General features: G+C 41.9%; 1 protein-coding gene across 6 annotated transcripts in view; it reads right to left on the bottom strand.

Annotated features, from left to right (window-relative positions):
- LOC132393931 (xanthine dehydrogenase/oxidase-like) overlaps nt 1–12,168 on the bottom strand; it is a 143,258-nt gene that overhangs the window by 88,378 nt on the left and 42,712 nt on the right. For all 6 annotated transcript variants that reach the window (XM_059969390.1, XM_059969389.1, XM_059969393.1 and 3 more), the window contains 3 exons: nt 9,059–9,135; nt 5,134–5,216; nt 4,733–4,949 (listed from right to left, as the gene is read on the bottom strand). In XM_059969390.1, coding sequence (XP_059825373.1) covers nt 4,733–4,949; nt 5,134–5,216; nt 9,059–9,135 — 377 coding nt within the window. The remainder of the gene's footprint in view (nt 1–4,732; nt 4,950–5,133; nt 5,217–9,058; nt 9,136–12,168) is intronic.

The following is a 12,168-nucleotide window of genomic DNA, read 5'->3' as shown; positions in this document are numbered from 1 at the left end:
AAGCTACCCAGACAGTATACAAGGTGTTGCTCTTCCAACCTGAGCAAGGCCTCATCACGGCAGTAGAGGCAGCCATGGACTGATATGTCAGAATGGGAATAGGAAGTACAATTGAAATGAGTGGTGACTAGCACATCTCACTTTTTCTGGCATGGCCTGTATGGTGGGGATCTTTGATGAAGGATGTTGCTTTCTTGAAGCAGTGCCTCTTTTAGATACTACAGATGGGGAACAGAACTGAATTGGCCCTTTGAGCTACACCAACTGGCAACCCCTAATTTAACCTTAGCCTAATCATGGTACAATTTATAATGACCAATAAGCCTACTAACCAGTACTTCTTTGGACTGTGGTAGCAAACCGGAGCACCCAGAGGAAACCCACGTGGTCACTGGGGGAACGTACAAACTCCTTACAGAGAGCAGCAGGAATTGAACCCATGTCGCTGGTACTGTAAAGCCTTCTGCCGCCCCACGTGCTCCCATGCAAGAAATATACAGGAAATAGCAAGGCTCTTAGGCGTACCGATGTACAGAGGAATCTTGGAGTACACGTTGATATCTGCCTAACAGTGGAGAGGTTGGTAAAAAAGGTCTACAGCTTACTTGCCTTTATTATAGACAATAGACAGTAGGTGCAGGAGTAGGCCATTTGGCCCTTCTAGCCAGCACCGCCATTCACTGTGATCAGTACCCCGTTCCTGCCCTCTCCCCATATCCCTTGACCCCGCTATCTATAAGAGCTCTATTTAACTCTCTCTTGAATGCATCCAGAGACTTGGCCTCCACTGCCTTCTGGGGCACAGCATTCCACATATCCACCACTCTCTGGGTGAAAAAGTTTTTCCGCATCTCAGTTCTAAATGGCCTACCCCTTATTCTTAAACTGTGGCCTCTAGTTCTGGACTCACCCATCAGCGGGAACATGCTTCCTGCCTCCAGTGTGTCTAATCTCTTAATAATCTTATCTGTTTCAATCAGATCCCCTCTCATCCTTCTAAATTCCAGCGTATACAAGCCCAGTCGCTCCAATCTTTCAACATATGACAGTCCCGCCATTCCGGGAATTAACCTTGTGAACCTACGCTGCACTCCCTCAATAGCAAGAATGTCTTTCCTCAAATTTGGAGACCAAAACTGCACACAATACTCCAGGTGGGGTCTCACCAGGGCCCTGTACAGCTGCAGAAGGACCTCTTTACTCCTATACTCAATTCCTCTTGTTATAATGGCCAGCATGCCATTAGCTTTCTTCAGTGCCTGCTGTACCTGCATGCTTGCTTTCATTGACTGATGTACAAGAACACCTAAATCTCATTGTACTTCCCCTTTTCCTAACCTGACTCCATTTAGATAGTAATCTGCCTTCCTGTTCTTGTCACCAAAGTGGATAACCTCACATTTATCCACATTAAACTGCACCTGCCATACATTTGCCCACTCACCCAACCTGTCCAAGTTACCCTGCATTCTCATAACATCCTCCTGACATTAGTCACGGCAGTGAGTTAAAAAAGTTGTCAAGTCAGGTTTGTAGCTGTAAAAACCTTAGTTACTCCTCATTTAAAATATTGTGTAAGGTCACAATACACAATATTGTGAATTGAACTGAAGGTTTTGAAGAGGGTGTAAAAGAGGCTCACCAGGATGTTGCCTGGATTAGAGACTACTAGCTACAAGGAGATGTTAAACAAATTTAGATTATTTTCTCAGGTACATCAGAGACTGAGGGGTTGCCTGGTAGAATTATATAAAATCGTTAAGATAGTTGGAATATTTTCTCCCCCAAGGTGAAAATGCTTTATATTGTAGGGCATTGATTTAAAGTGATGGGGAGGAGTTTACAAAAGATTTATGAAAAGCTTTTTTGGTGGGTGCCTGGAAACCCTTTGCTAGGGAAGGTGGAAAAAGCAGAAGCAAGAGCAACACTAGAGTTCTGCTGAAGGGTCTCGGCCCAAAACGCCAAATGTTTACTCTTTCCATAGATTCTGCATGGCCTACTGAGTTCCTCCAGCATTTTGTGTGTGTAACATTCAAAGATGCTTTTAGATGGACACACTATCGGGGGGTGGGGGGGGGGGAATGCAGGTAAATAGGATTGGTTTAAATTAGTGGATAAACTCAGCAGGTCAGGAAACATCTATGGAAATTAATAAACAGTCAATGTTTCTGGGCAAGACCCTTCTTCAGGACTGAGAAGGAAGGGAGAAGATGCCAGAATTAAAAGGTGGGGGGAGGGGAAGGAGGATATCGAGCCAGGCAGCTTAAACAAAAGATACTTCGCCATGACTGCAGTATCAAATGGATATGCTGCTGACTTCCTAGATTATCACAGAGGATGAAGCCGATGTAAGTGGTACATTGATATATTAAATCATCATGGTGGCTGGAACATAGGCCTATGTATACGTAGACACAAGAGATTCTTTAGGTGCTTGAAGAGATCCAACGCTGACTGGGGAGACTATGTGGCCTGTCACCGTGCCCAGAGAATATTATCCAGGTTTTCTGCGTTTGGATATGGATTTGGACTATGCACTATGGACTTACCCCCCCCCCCCCCCATTTTATCGTTTTCTATATTCTGTCTTTTTCACCCAATCTTTCTCATTTTTTGGGGTAGATGACTATTCCATTTTTTGTGTGCGGGAGGGGGGAATTGGGGGTTGATGATCATGTTGTCATTTCTAGGCTTTGTGGCCATCTAGAGAAGAATTTCAGAGTGTATACTTCGATAATAAATGAATCTTTGAATCCTTTGAAATCACTGTTGAACATCTTCACTTTGTCTGCCACATAAGGCAGGATCTCCCAGTGGCTATCCATTCCAATTCGACTTCCCACTCCCATTCTGACATGTCTGGCCATGGATTCATCTACAGTCACGATCAGGCCACACTCAGGTTGGAGCAGTATCACCTCTCACCCTGTTAGAGTAGCTTCCAACTATCATCCATTCATTATCAAGGACCTTCAGCATTCAGGTCACACTGCCTTCTTATTACTGCCATTGGGAGAGAGGTACAGGAGCCTTAGATCCTTCATCACCAAGTTCAGGCACCAAGTTCAGGAGCAGTTATTATCCTACAACCATCAACGTAGATAACTTCACTCACTGCAATTCAATGGTGACATACACATACTTTGATAATACTTTGAATCTGATGGCATGAACAGCAATTTTTCTAACTTCTAGTAATTTATACTTCCTTTTCCATTTCCCATTCTGGCTTCCTCTTTCACCCCTTTACTTCTCACTTGCCCATCACCCTTCTCCTTCCCTTTCTCCCATGGTCCAATCTCCTTTTTCTTTAGCCCCTTATCTCTTTGACCTATCAGCTCCCAACTTTTTAATTCATACTCCTTTTCCAGCCCTAATGCTGAATGCTGAATCTCAGCCTGAAACGTCGACTATATATTCCCCTCCGTGGATGCTGCCTAACATACTGAGTTCCTTCAGCATTTTTGTGTGTTTGCTCATATATCCTTCATGTGGTTCATTTCTGTAGCAATTTTAAGTTGTGTAAAACTAATGGTTTTGACTGCCTGTGGGGACTGATGATCGGCTGGGCTGGGCTGTGGTGAGGAGAAATTGTCAACCCGTGGCCTGGTGAAATAGCAGATCTGTTGCTGCCTCACTGCCTCAGCACCTTCAGCTCTGTCTGTGTGCAATTTCCACATTCTCCCTATGACCACACAGGTCTCCAACATTCGCTCTAGTTTTCTCCCAATAATGTGCTGGCTTGTAGCTTAATATGTTACTGTAAATTGCCTCTTGTGTTGGTTCTAATAAGTCCATAAGACATAGGAGCTGAATTAGGCCATTCAGCCCATCAAGTCTGCTGTGCCATTTGACCATGGTTGATTTATTTTCCCTTTCAGCTCCATTCCTTTGCCTTCTCCGCACAAGATTTGAACCATTACTAACCAAGAACCTATCAATCTCAGCTTTAAATACACCCAATGACTTGGCCTCCATGGCCAAGTCTGTCGCAATAAATCCCGCAGATTCACCACCCTGGGGCTGAAGAAACTCCTCCTCATCTCTGTTCTAAATATACTTCCTTATTTTCTAAGTCTGTGGCCTCTGATCCTTGACTCTCCCTATTGGCGAATGGCAGGAGTACCAGAGAGGAAATGACAGGATGTAAAACAGAATCAGTTTCATGGAAATAAGTGGAGAAAGGGGCTGATGTGAATACTGTGTGAGCTGGCATCAACTCAATGGTCCAAATGGCCTCCTATTTTAGTCAGGACAGAGGAGATATTTACTAAAAATATACTTAGAGCAAATAAGCTCCCACTGATATCTTATCTACAGTTTATTTTTCTTTGAGCCAGTAACTTATGAATTGTAAACTTGCAAACTCAGGCAACTCCATCACTGGCACTAGCCACCCCAGCATGGAGGACATCTTTAAAAGGTGATGCCTCAAAAAGTCAGCATCCATCATTTAGAAAACACATCACCCAGGACATGCCTTCTTTTCATTGCTACAATCAGGGAGGAGGTACAGGAGCCTCAAAACACACATTCAGGAACAGCTTCTTCCGCACCACCAGCAGATTTCGGAATGGACAATGAACCCATGTACCTCAGTATTTTTTCCTCTCTTTTTGTACTACCTATTTAATTTCATATATGTATATTTCTTGTAATTTATAGTTTTTTATGTACTGCACTGTACTGCTGTCGCAAAAAATCATGACATAAATTTGCATCCTTGTAGTACCTTTAGCAGTATCTCCCTGTACAAGTTTGATGGCTTCCGTGGAATGCTCTTTCAATAACAGATACAATTCTGTTAGTGCAGTCGGGTGGTACCAACTTATATTATTCTTTGAGAAAAGCAAGCTGGCTCTGCTCTTTGCTTGATCAGTACAAGGTTCAATTTTGTTCATGTCGGTCTGCTTACACAGTTGTTTTGTCTTAGGACAAGTCTTCAAATCCTTAAAACACAAAAATACAAAATAAAAGCATATTTTTACTCCAGAAGCAGTCAACATATCAATATTACTGTATAATACCCTATTAACTCCAAATCCCCAGATATGGAAAAGTACTTTAAAAACTGGTAACATCATAATATAAACATCACAAAATGAAAATGAGTACCAGTGCTTTAGACTTTACCTCAATATCAATGAAGAATCCTTTTTGCTTTCTGTCAGAATCATTTACAAAGGACTTCATGGCATCTAAAATAGTACGGTACCCTAGAGATAAGAGAGAAACAGCTGTAGTGTATTCAATATTTCAGTAATATTTGAGTATTGTAAATATACTGTTTGATTAAGCATTTTTGTTTACATAATTCATTATGTGTTATTTGTAAGAGGTACGTGAATAGCATACATTATTACACCACTACATCATATGGGAGTACCTCACTAAAGAAAAACTAAGGGGACCAACATCCCCCGGCTTTTGTGTTTTTCTTTCATTTAGTGTCTGGGGTTACAAAACATAACCAACAGCGAGTTAGTAAAATGAATTGCCGCTACATCTCACATTGGATATTGAGCACACTTGGATTCCAAGTTAACAACCAGAAGAAAACAAACTTCTAAGTTAAAAATCAATAGTTTGATCCAAACAGCTGTATTTCTACCTACATCGCTATTTTTGGATCCTTCTGATTGTTGATCATGATGCCTTGAATAATCTTTCACACTCAACTGGGACAGTTAGTCGACAAAAATAACAACATCCTCCCCTTTGTGCATGGGCATGAGCATGAGTTGCATTAAATCAAGTTCTGCAGCGCTAATTAGGCCAATGGGAAATGCACAGACTCTGGCCAACATTAGCATTCACTGGGCCAGTGGTAAGTTTGCATATTAGGACTGTTATATATGGAATCCCTTGCCTAGAAGCTTCACTATTGCTTTAAGTCTTGTAATCTGTCATAATCTCGCTTAAAAGCGGGAAAGATAAATGGGCTTTAAGGACTTTTTTTGTTCCTTTGTATTATAGACCTGATGAAGGATCTTGTGATTTCAAACTCAGTTGCAAGTTGTATTATATAACAACATTGAAAAATGTATAAAGGAAAGGATAATTACATTTTCTTTTTGATAGTTCTATTTAACCGATTTCACAGGGAACAATTTCACTACTGTTACCTTCCAAAGTAAATCTATTTAGTAATATTGCTGCGAGTGACGTTACAGAGTAACTGCTTGAGGTCAGATTAGAGGATTGTAACCTGAAAACATAAGATTTGGATGTCCAGGTCTATTTTTAGAATTATTTTAGAGATACAGCATGGTACCAGGTCCATCTGGCTTGTTGGGCCTCCACCGGTGAATTAAAGATTAAAAAAACAAAAGTAAAGGACAGCTTTATTTATCATATGTGTATTGAAACATACAGTGAAACGTGTTGCTTGTATCAATGACTAACACAGTCCAAGGATGTGCTGGGGGCAGCCCATGCTTCTGGTATCATCATAGCATGTCTACAATTTACTAACCCTAACCCATACATCTTTGGAATGTGGGAAGAAACCAGAGCACCCACAAGAAACTTTTGTGGTCACGGGTGCTGTAACAGCATTATGCTACCGTGCCACCTAACTTGCCACAACAAGGAATTCTGGAAATTGGTAATGAAAGAGTGGTCTGAGCTGCTAGTTCCACAAGGTCAGCTCACTGTTTGGGCCGTGAAAAGTGTTTTCCCAGCTGATTGAAGAAGCCTTAAGCCAGCTGAAGCCTTAACTGACAGGTTCCATTAGTCATCCACCTCCACCTTTCCCTCTCTGCAGTTCTCTAGATTAGCCATCTCTAGCTGGGTCTGACAGCTGATGCACCCCAGCCTTTACTGCCCTCTTCCCTCAACCCACTGAAGGAGAAAGTCTGGTTGGAATGTATGGGCCGATAAGTCCAAAGCAGTAGCAAAAGGAAAACTGAAATGGCACATATTTTAAGCAGTTAAAGGTTCTTCTTCCCTCCCTTCCTCTCCCACTTTAGAAAGTCACTAATTTATTTAATGATGACATATTTAAGATAGTAAATACTATGACAGTCTGAAAATTGTTCTAATTTTGCAACTTCTCAATTAGCCATAATCGTGAGACAAATAAGAACGAAAGGCAGACGAGCAGAATTAAGCTCTGTTCCATCATTCCATCATGGCTGCTTTAATGTCCCTCTCAACCCCATTCTCCTAACTTCTCCCCATAAACTTGGACATCCTTACTAATTAAGAACCTGCCAAGGTTCACATTAAACATACCCAATGATGGCCTCAACAACTGTCTGCGGCAATGATTTCCAAAGATTCCTCCTCCCTAAAAAGACATCCTTTTACTCTGTTGATAAAAAAATGATTTCTATCTCTTCACAGTAGTCAAAGATGCAATATCATATATTGCATATAGATGCATCAAGAAAGTCAGCCAGCACCTTTTCTTTCATAGAAGGTTAAGGTGGTTTAGCTTGTCATCGCACACTAACAAACTTCTACTGTAGAAGACATCATGATTTGGTATATCAATTCAAATGTGCAGAGTAGTGGACTCTACCTAACACACGACAGATATTTCCCTCCCCACCCCACCACTAGTAATATCTTGACTTGAGGCCCTCTGTTGGTCAGGGGTGAACCATGAACATTGAGCCCTAGCTGTCTATCTGATATACCAGCCAGGGTGCAAGCCAAGGCAGTACAATATGGAGAACAAGCTGTTATCGTGACCACCTTGCACTAAAATTAATTATTTTGTTCTAATTTTATTTTCTTGTTAAAAATTGTCTGTTTATCTTGGAATTCTGCTTATATGAGGCCATGCTTATATGATGCTGATGCTGCTGCTGCAAGTACTGTGATGCTGTGCAGACATGGACTTGTGCAAATGACAATAAATGTCACTTTATATTTTGAATGTGTAGCATGGCTGAAAGAAGTGTGGCAAAGCAAGGGGAAGCAAAACATATGCATGGAAAAACAAGTATTGAGTCTTAAATCACTGGGTATTACAGCTCATTGTAAGTTCCACATGTACAAAACAGGCCCTTTGGCCCACAATGTTGCGCTGTACTAATTATGCTATGACATCTAATCCCTTCAGTTCATGCATGGTCCATATCCCTCCATTCTCTACACATACATGTGTCAACCTAACAGCCTCTTAGACGTCTTTGTCATACCTTTCTCTACCACCAACCCTACAAACCCACCACTCTTTGTGAAACAAAAAACTTCCCTCACACACTTTAAATCCTTTACCCCGCCACTCCCCCCCCCCCCACAGTAAACATATTGGATATTTTGATGCTGGGAAACAGCACGGTACGGGCCCTTCAGCCCATGATGTTGTACAGACCTATCTACCTGGTCTGAATACTTCATAGCAAAATCAAACACATTAGGTACAGAAACACAGAAAACCTATAGCACAATACAGGGCCTTTGACCCACAAAGTTGTGCTGAACATGTCCCTACCTTAGAAATTACCTAGGGTTACCCAGAGCCCTCTATTTTTCTGAGCTCCATATACCTGTTCAGGAGTCTGTTAAAAGACCCCATTGTATCTGCCACCGTCGCCGGCAGCCCATTCCATGCACTCACCACTCTCTGCGTAAAAAACGTACCCCTGACATCTCCTTTGTTTCTACTTCCAAACACCTTAAAACTATGCCCTCTCATGCTAGTCATTTCAGCCCTGGGTAAAAGCCTCCGACTATCCACATGATCAATGCTTCTCATCATCTTATACACATCACCTTAAGTAAATCTACACAGAAAGGAAATTTCTGCACTCCAGTAATGATGAAAACTTACTTTGAACATAAGCGATTGCATATTTGGAGAGATCTTTGCAAATGAACTTTACAACATAAAAATGTCAATTTAAGAGCAAAGTGACACACAATGATCACAGCTAGCATCAGCTGCTGTGGGCTGTCAAAGAGGTCTATCTGATCTATGCCACATCACATGAAACAGTCGCAGAAAATTAAAAATGTTGAAATTAATGAAGCCCTATGAAAATTGCTTTCTTTTAACTGGCCAGATGAACAGGCCACACGACTGGACATTGAGTTCTCTACAAACCTGTACATCTGCAAATATTGCCATCGAAGTTATCCTCCACTTCCTGAGAACTTGGTGATGGATTATTCTTCAGAAGCCTGAAGAAAAGAGGAACAATAAAGTACACAATCAATCAACTCAAGCCCAAAATCAACTAGTTATTTATTTAGTAAGAATCAGTCTTGTCTATTACATCCTCCATGGCCAAATATCACATCCTCACCTCCTTAGAGTCATAGAGCACTACGGGCCAGAAACAGGTCTTTCGGCCCATCTAGACCATGTCAAATTGTTATTGCCTAATCCCATTGACCCACACCTGGACAACAGCCCTCTATACTCGTCCCATCCAAGTATGTATCCAAACTTCTCATCAACATGGCAACTGAACCACATCCACCACTTCCACTGGCAGTTCTTTCCACATTCGTACCACCTTCTGAGAGAAGAGGTTCCCTCTCAGGTTCCCCTTAAATATTGCACCTTTTTAACCTATGAGGTCTAGTTCTAGTTTCAACAATTTCAGTGGAAAAAGCCTGCTTGCATTTACCCTATCTGTACCCCTCACAATTTTGTATGCCTCTATTTAATGTCCCCTCATTCTCCTATACTCCAAGGAATAAAATCCTGACCTATTCAACCTTTCCCTATAACTCAGGTTCTAAAGTCCCAGTAACATCCTTGTAAATTTTCTCTGCACTCTTTCAACTTTATTGATATCTTTCCTGTAGGTATGTGAACAAAACTGCACACAATACTCCACTGCAAGAGATGCTGGTTCCTCACCTCCAATGCTTCCACCCACTGTTAACTGTAACTCTCAAACACTATCTGTTGTGGATTATTTTTTCCAAACTTAACTTGAAATCCATTTCCAACTAACCTATTGAATAGTATCCTCACAGGGTTACTCTCACTTCCAGCAACATTATGTCATAGAGACATACAAAATGAAAACAGGTCTTTAGGCCTGACTTATTCATGCTGTCCAAGATGCCTACCTAACGACTCAGGCCTAGGGGGCCAGTGACAGGCATATGCCTTATAAGATGCAAAATGAAAGACTGTGTGGCACGCCACTCCTCACAGAGACAGTAAGTAGGTGGCTGTTGACTGACAAGGAGTTCATCCGCCCTTTGACAGGTTTTGTTCTTAGTCCTGCCTATGCACCCTCCTCCCTGGTTAACCAAAGTGCACCAGGGGGTGTGCTGGTTGAGTCGCCGACAACCCGACCCAACGGGTGGTACTGGGCTATGTGGTACCAGTAACAAGACGAGGACTTGACCTGACTGTACACCTGATCTGGTCCCATTTCCTTGTGTTTGGCCCATATCCCTCTAACCCTTCCCATTCTGTGAACTTGTCCAAACGTCTTTTAAACATTTTAAAATGTATCCACCTTCACCACCTCCTCTGAAAGATTGTTCCATATACCCACCATTCTCTGTGTGGAATAACTTGCCCCTGTGGTCCCCATTAATTTTTTTCCTCTCACACCTTAAACCAGTGCTTTCTAGCTTTAAGCTACCTTACCCTGGGAAAAGACCATGATCATTGACTTGATCTACGACTTGAATGATTTAGAAACCTCTATAGGGGCTCTTCTCGGGGATAAAAGCATCCCATTTACACAGCATCTCCAAGCACTCTAGTGCCAACATCATCCTTGTTAATAGTTTCTTCATCCTCACATTTCCCAGATTCACTGAATTGATTTAGAAAGTCAGTGTCAAACTGCAATTGACAATTCATGGAGACTGTCCACACGAATTAATCTTAACAGTTTCCGTTTCTCAGAACAAGGAGTGTACTTTATTATATCTAAAAATATAGTTATTAATTTAAAAAAATAAGCAACATTAAATTTGCTCCAATAAAGCATAGAATAATGAGGCACAGTACAGGCCTTTCGGTCCAAGATATTGTGCGAACCTGGTATGGGAACACCAATATCTTTGAATGGAAAATCCTACAATAGGTAGTGGATTTGGCCTAGTACATCAGAAGTAACACAACTATTGAGCATATCTACGTGAAATGCTGTCGTAGGGAAGCAACATCCATTATCAGAGATCGCCACCAGCCAGGCCATACTCTTTTAGAACATAAGACCATAAGATATAGGCACAGAAGCAGGCCATTCAGCCTATTGTGTCTGCTCTGCCATTCAATCATGGGCCGATCCAATTCTTCCAGGCATCCCCACTCCCCTGCATTCACCCCATACCCTTTGATGCCCTGGCTAATTAAGAACCTATCCATCTCTGCCTTAAATACACCCAATGACTTGGCCTTCACACTCACTCGGGGCAACAAATTCCACAGATTTCCCACCCTCCCACTAAAGTAATTCCATAGCATCTCAGTTCTAAATGGATGCCCTTCAATCCTGAAGTTGTGCCCTCTTGTCCTGGACTCTACTACCATGGGAAATAACTTTGCCATATCTAATCTGTTCAGGCCTTTTACCATTTGGAATATTTCTATGAGATTGCCCCTCATTCTCCTGAACTCTAGGGAACAGCCCAAGAGCTGCCAGACTTTCCTTATATGGTAACCCTTTCATTTCTGCAATCATTCTTGTGAATTTTCTCTGAATCCTCTCCAATGTCGTGTCAGTATATTCTTTCTAAAATAAGGAGCACAAAACTGCACACAATACTCCAAGTGTGGTCTCACGAGTGCCTTATACAGGCTCAACGTCACATCCCTGCTCTTATATTCTACACCTCTAGAAATGAATGCCAACATTGCATTTGCCTCCTGATGCACTATCAATAACTCTCAAAGACTGGAAGTGAACAATAGGCTTTTATTAACAGCAAAAAGGGAGCACAACATCTCAGAGACTGAGGGAGGAGCAGTGCCCCAATCGCCTTTATACAGGGGTCTGTGGGAGGATCCACAGCAGCAGTCAGCAGAGGGGTGTGTCCAGACAGGTATACATAGTTTACCACACCTCCTTCACCACTGACTTCATCTGGACGCTAACCTTTAGGGTATCCTGCACAAGGACTCCCAAGTCCCTTTGCATTTCTGCATTTTGAATTCTCTCCTCATCTAAATAGTCTGCCCATTTATTTCTTCCACCAAAGTACATGACCATACACTTTCCAACATTATATTTCATT

Source organism: Hypanus sabinus, chromosome 5 (assembly GCF_030144855.1).
Source record: "Hypanus sabinus isolate sHypSab1 chromosome 5, sHypSab1.hap1, whole genome shotgun sequence".
Lineage (NCBI taxonomy): Eukaryota > Metazoa > Chordata > Chondrichthyes > Myliobatiformes > Dasyatidae > Hypanus > Hypanus sabinus.
Note: the sequence above shows the minus strand (reverse complement) of the source record. Positions and strands in the feature narration are given on the sequence as shown.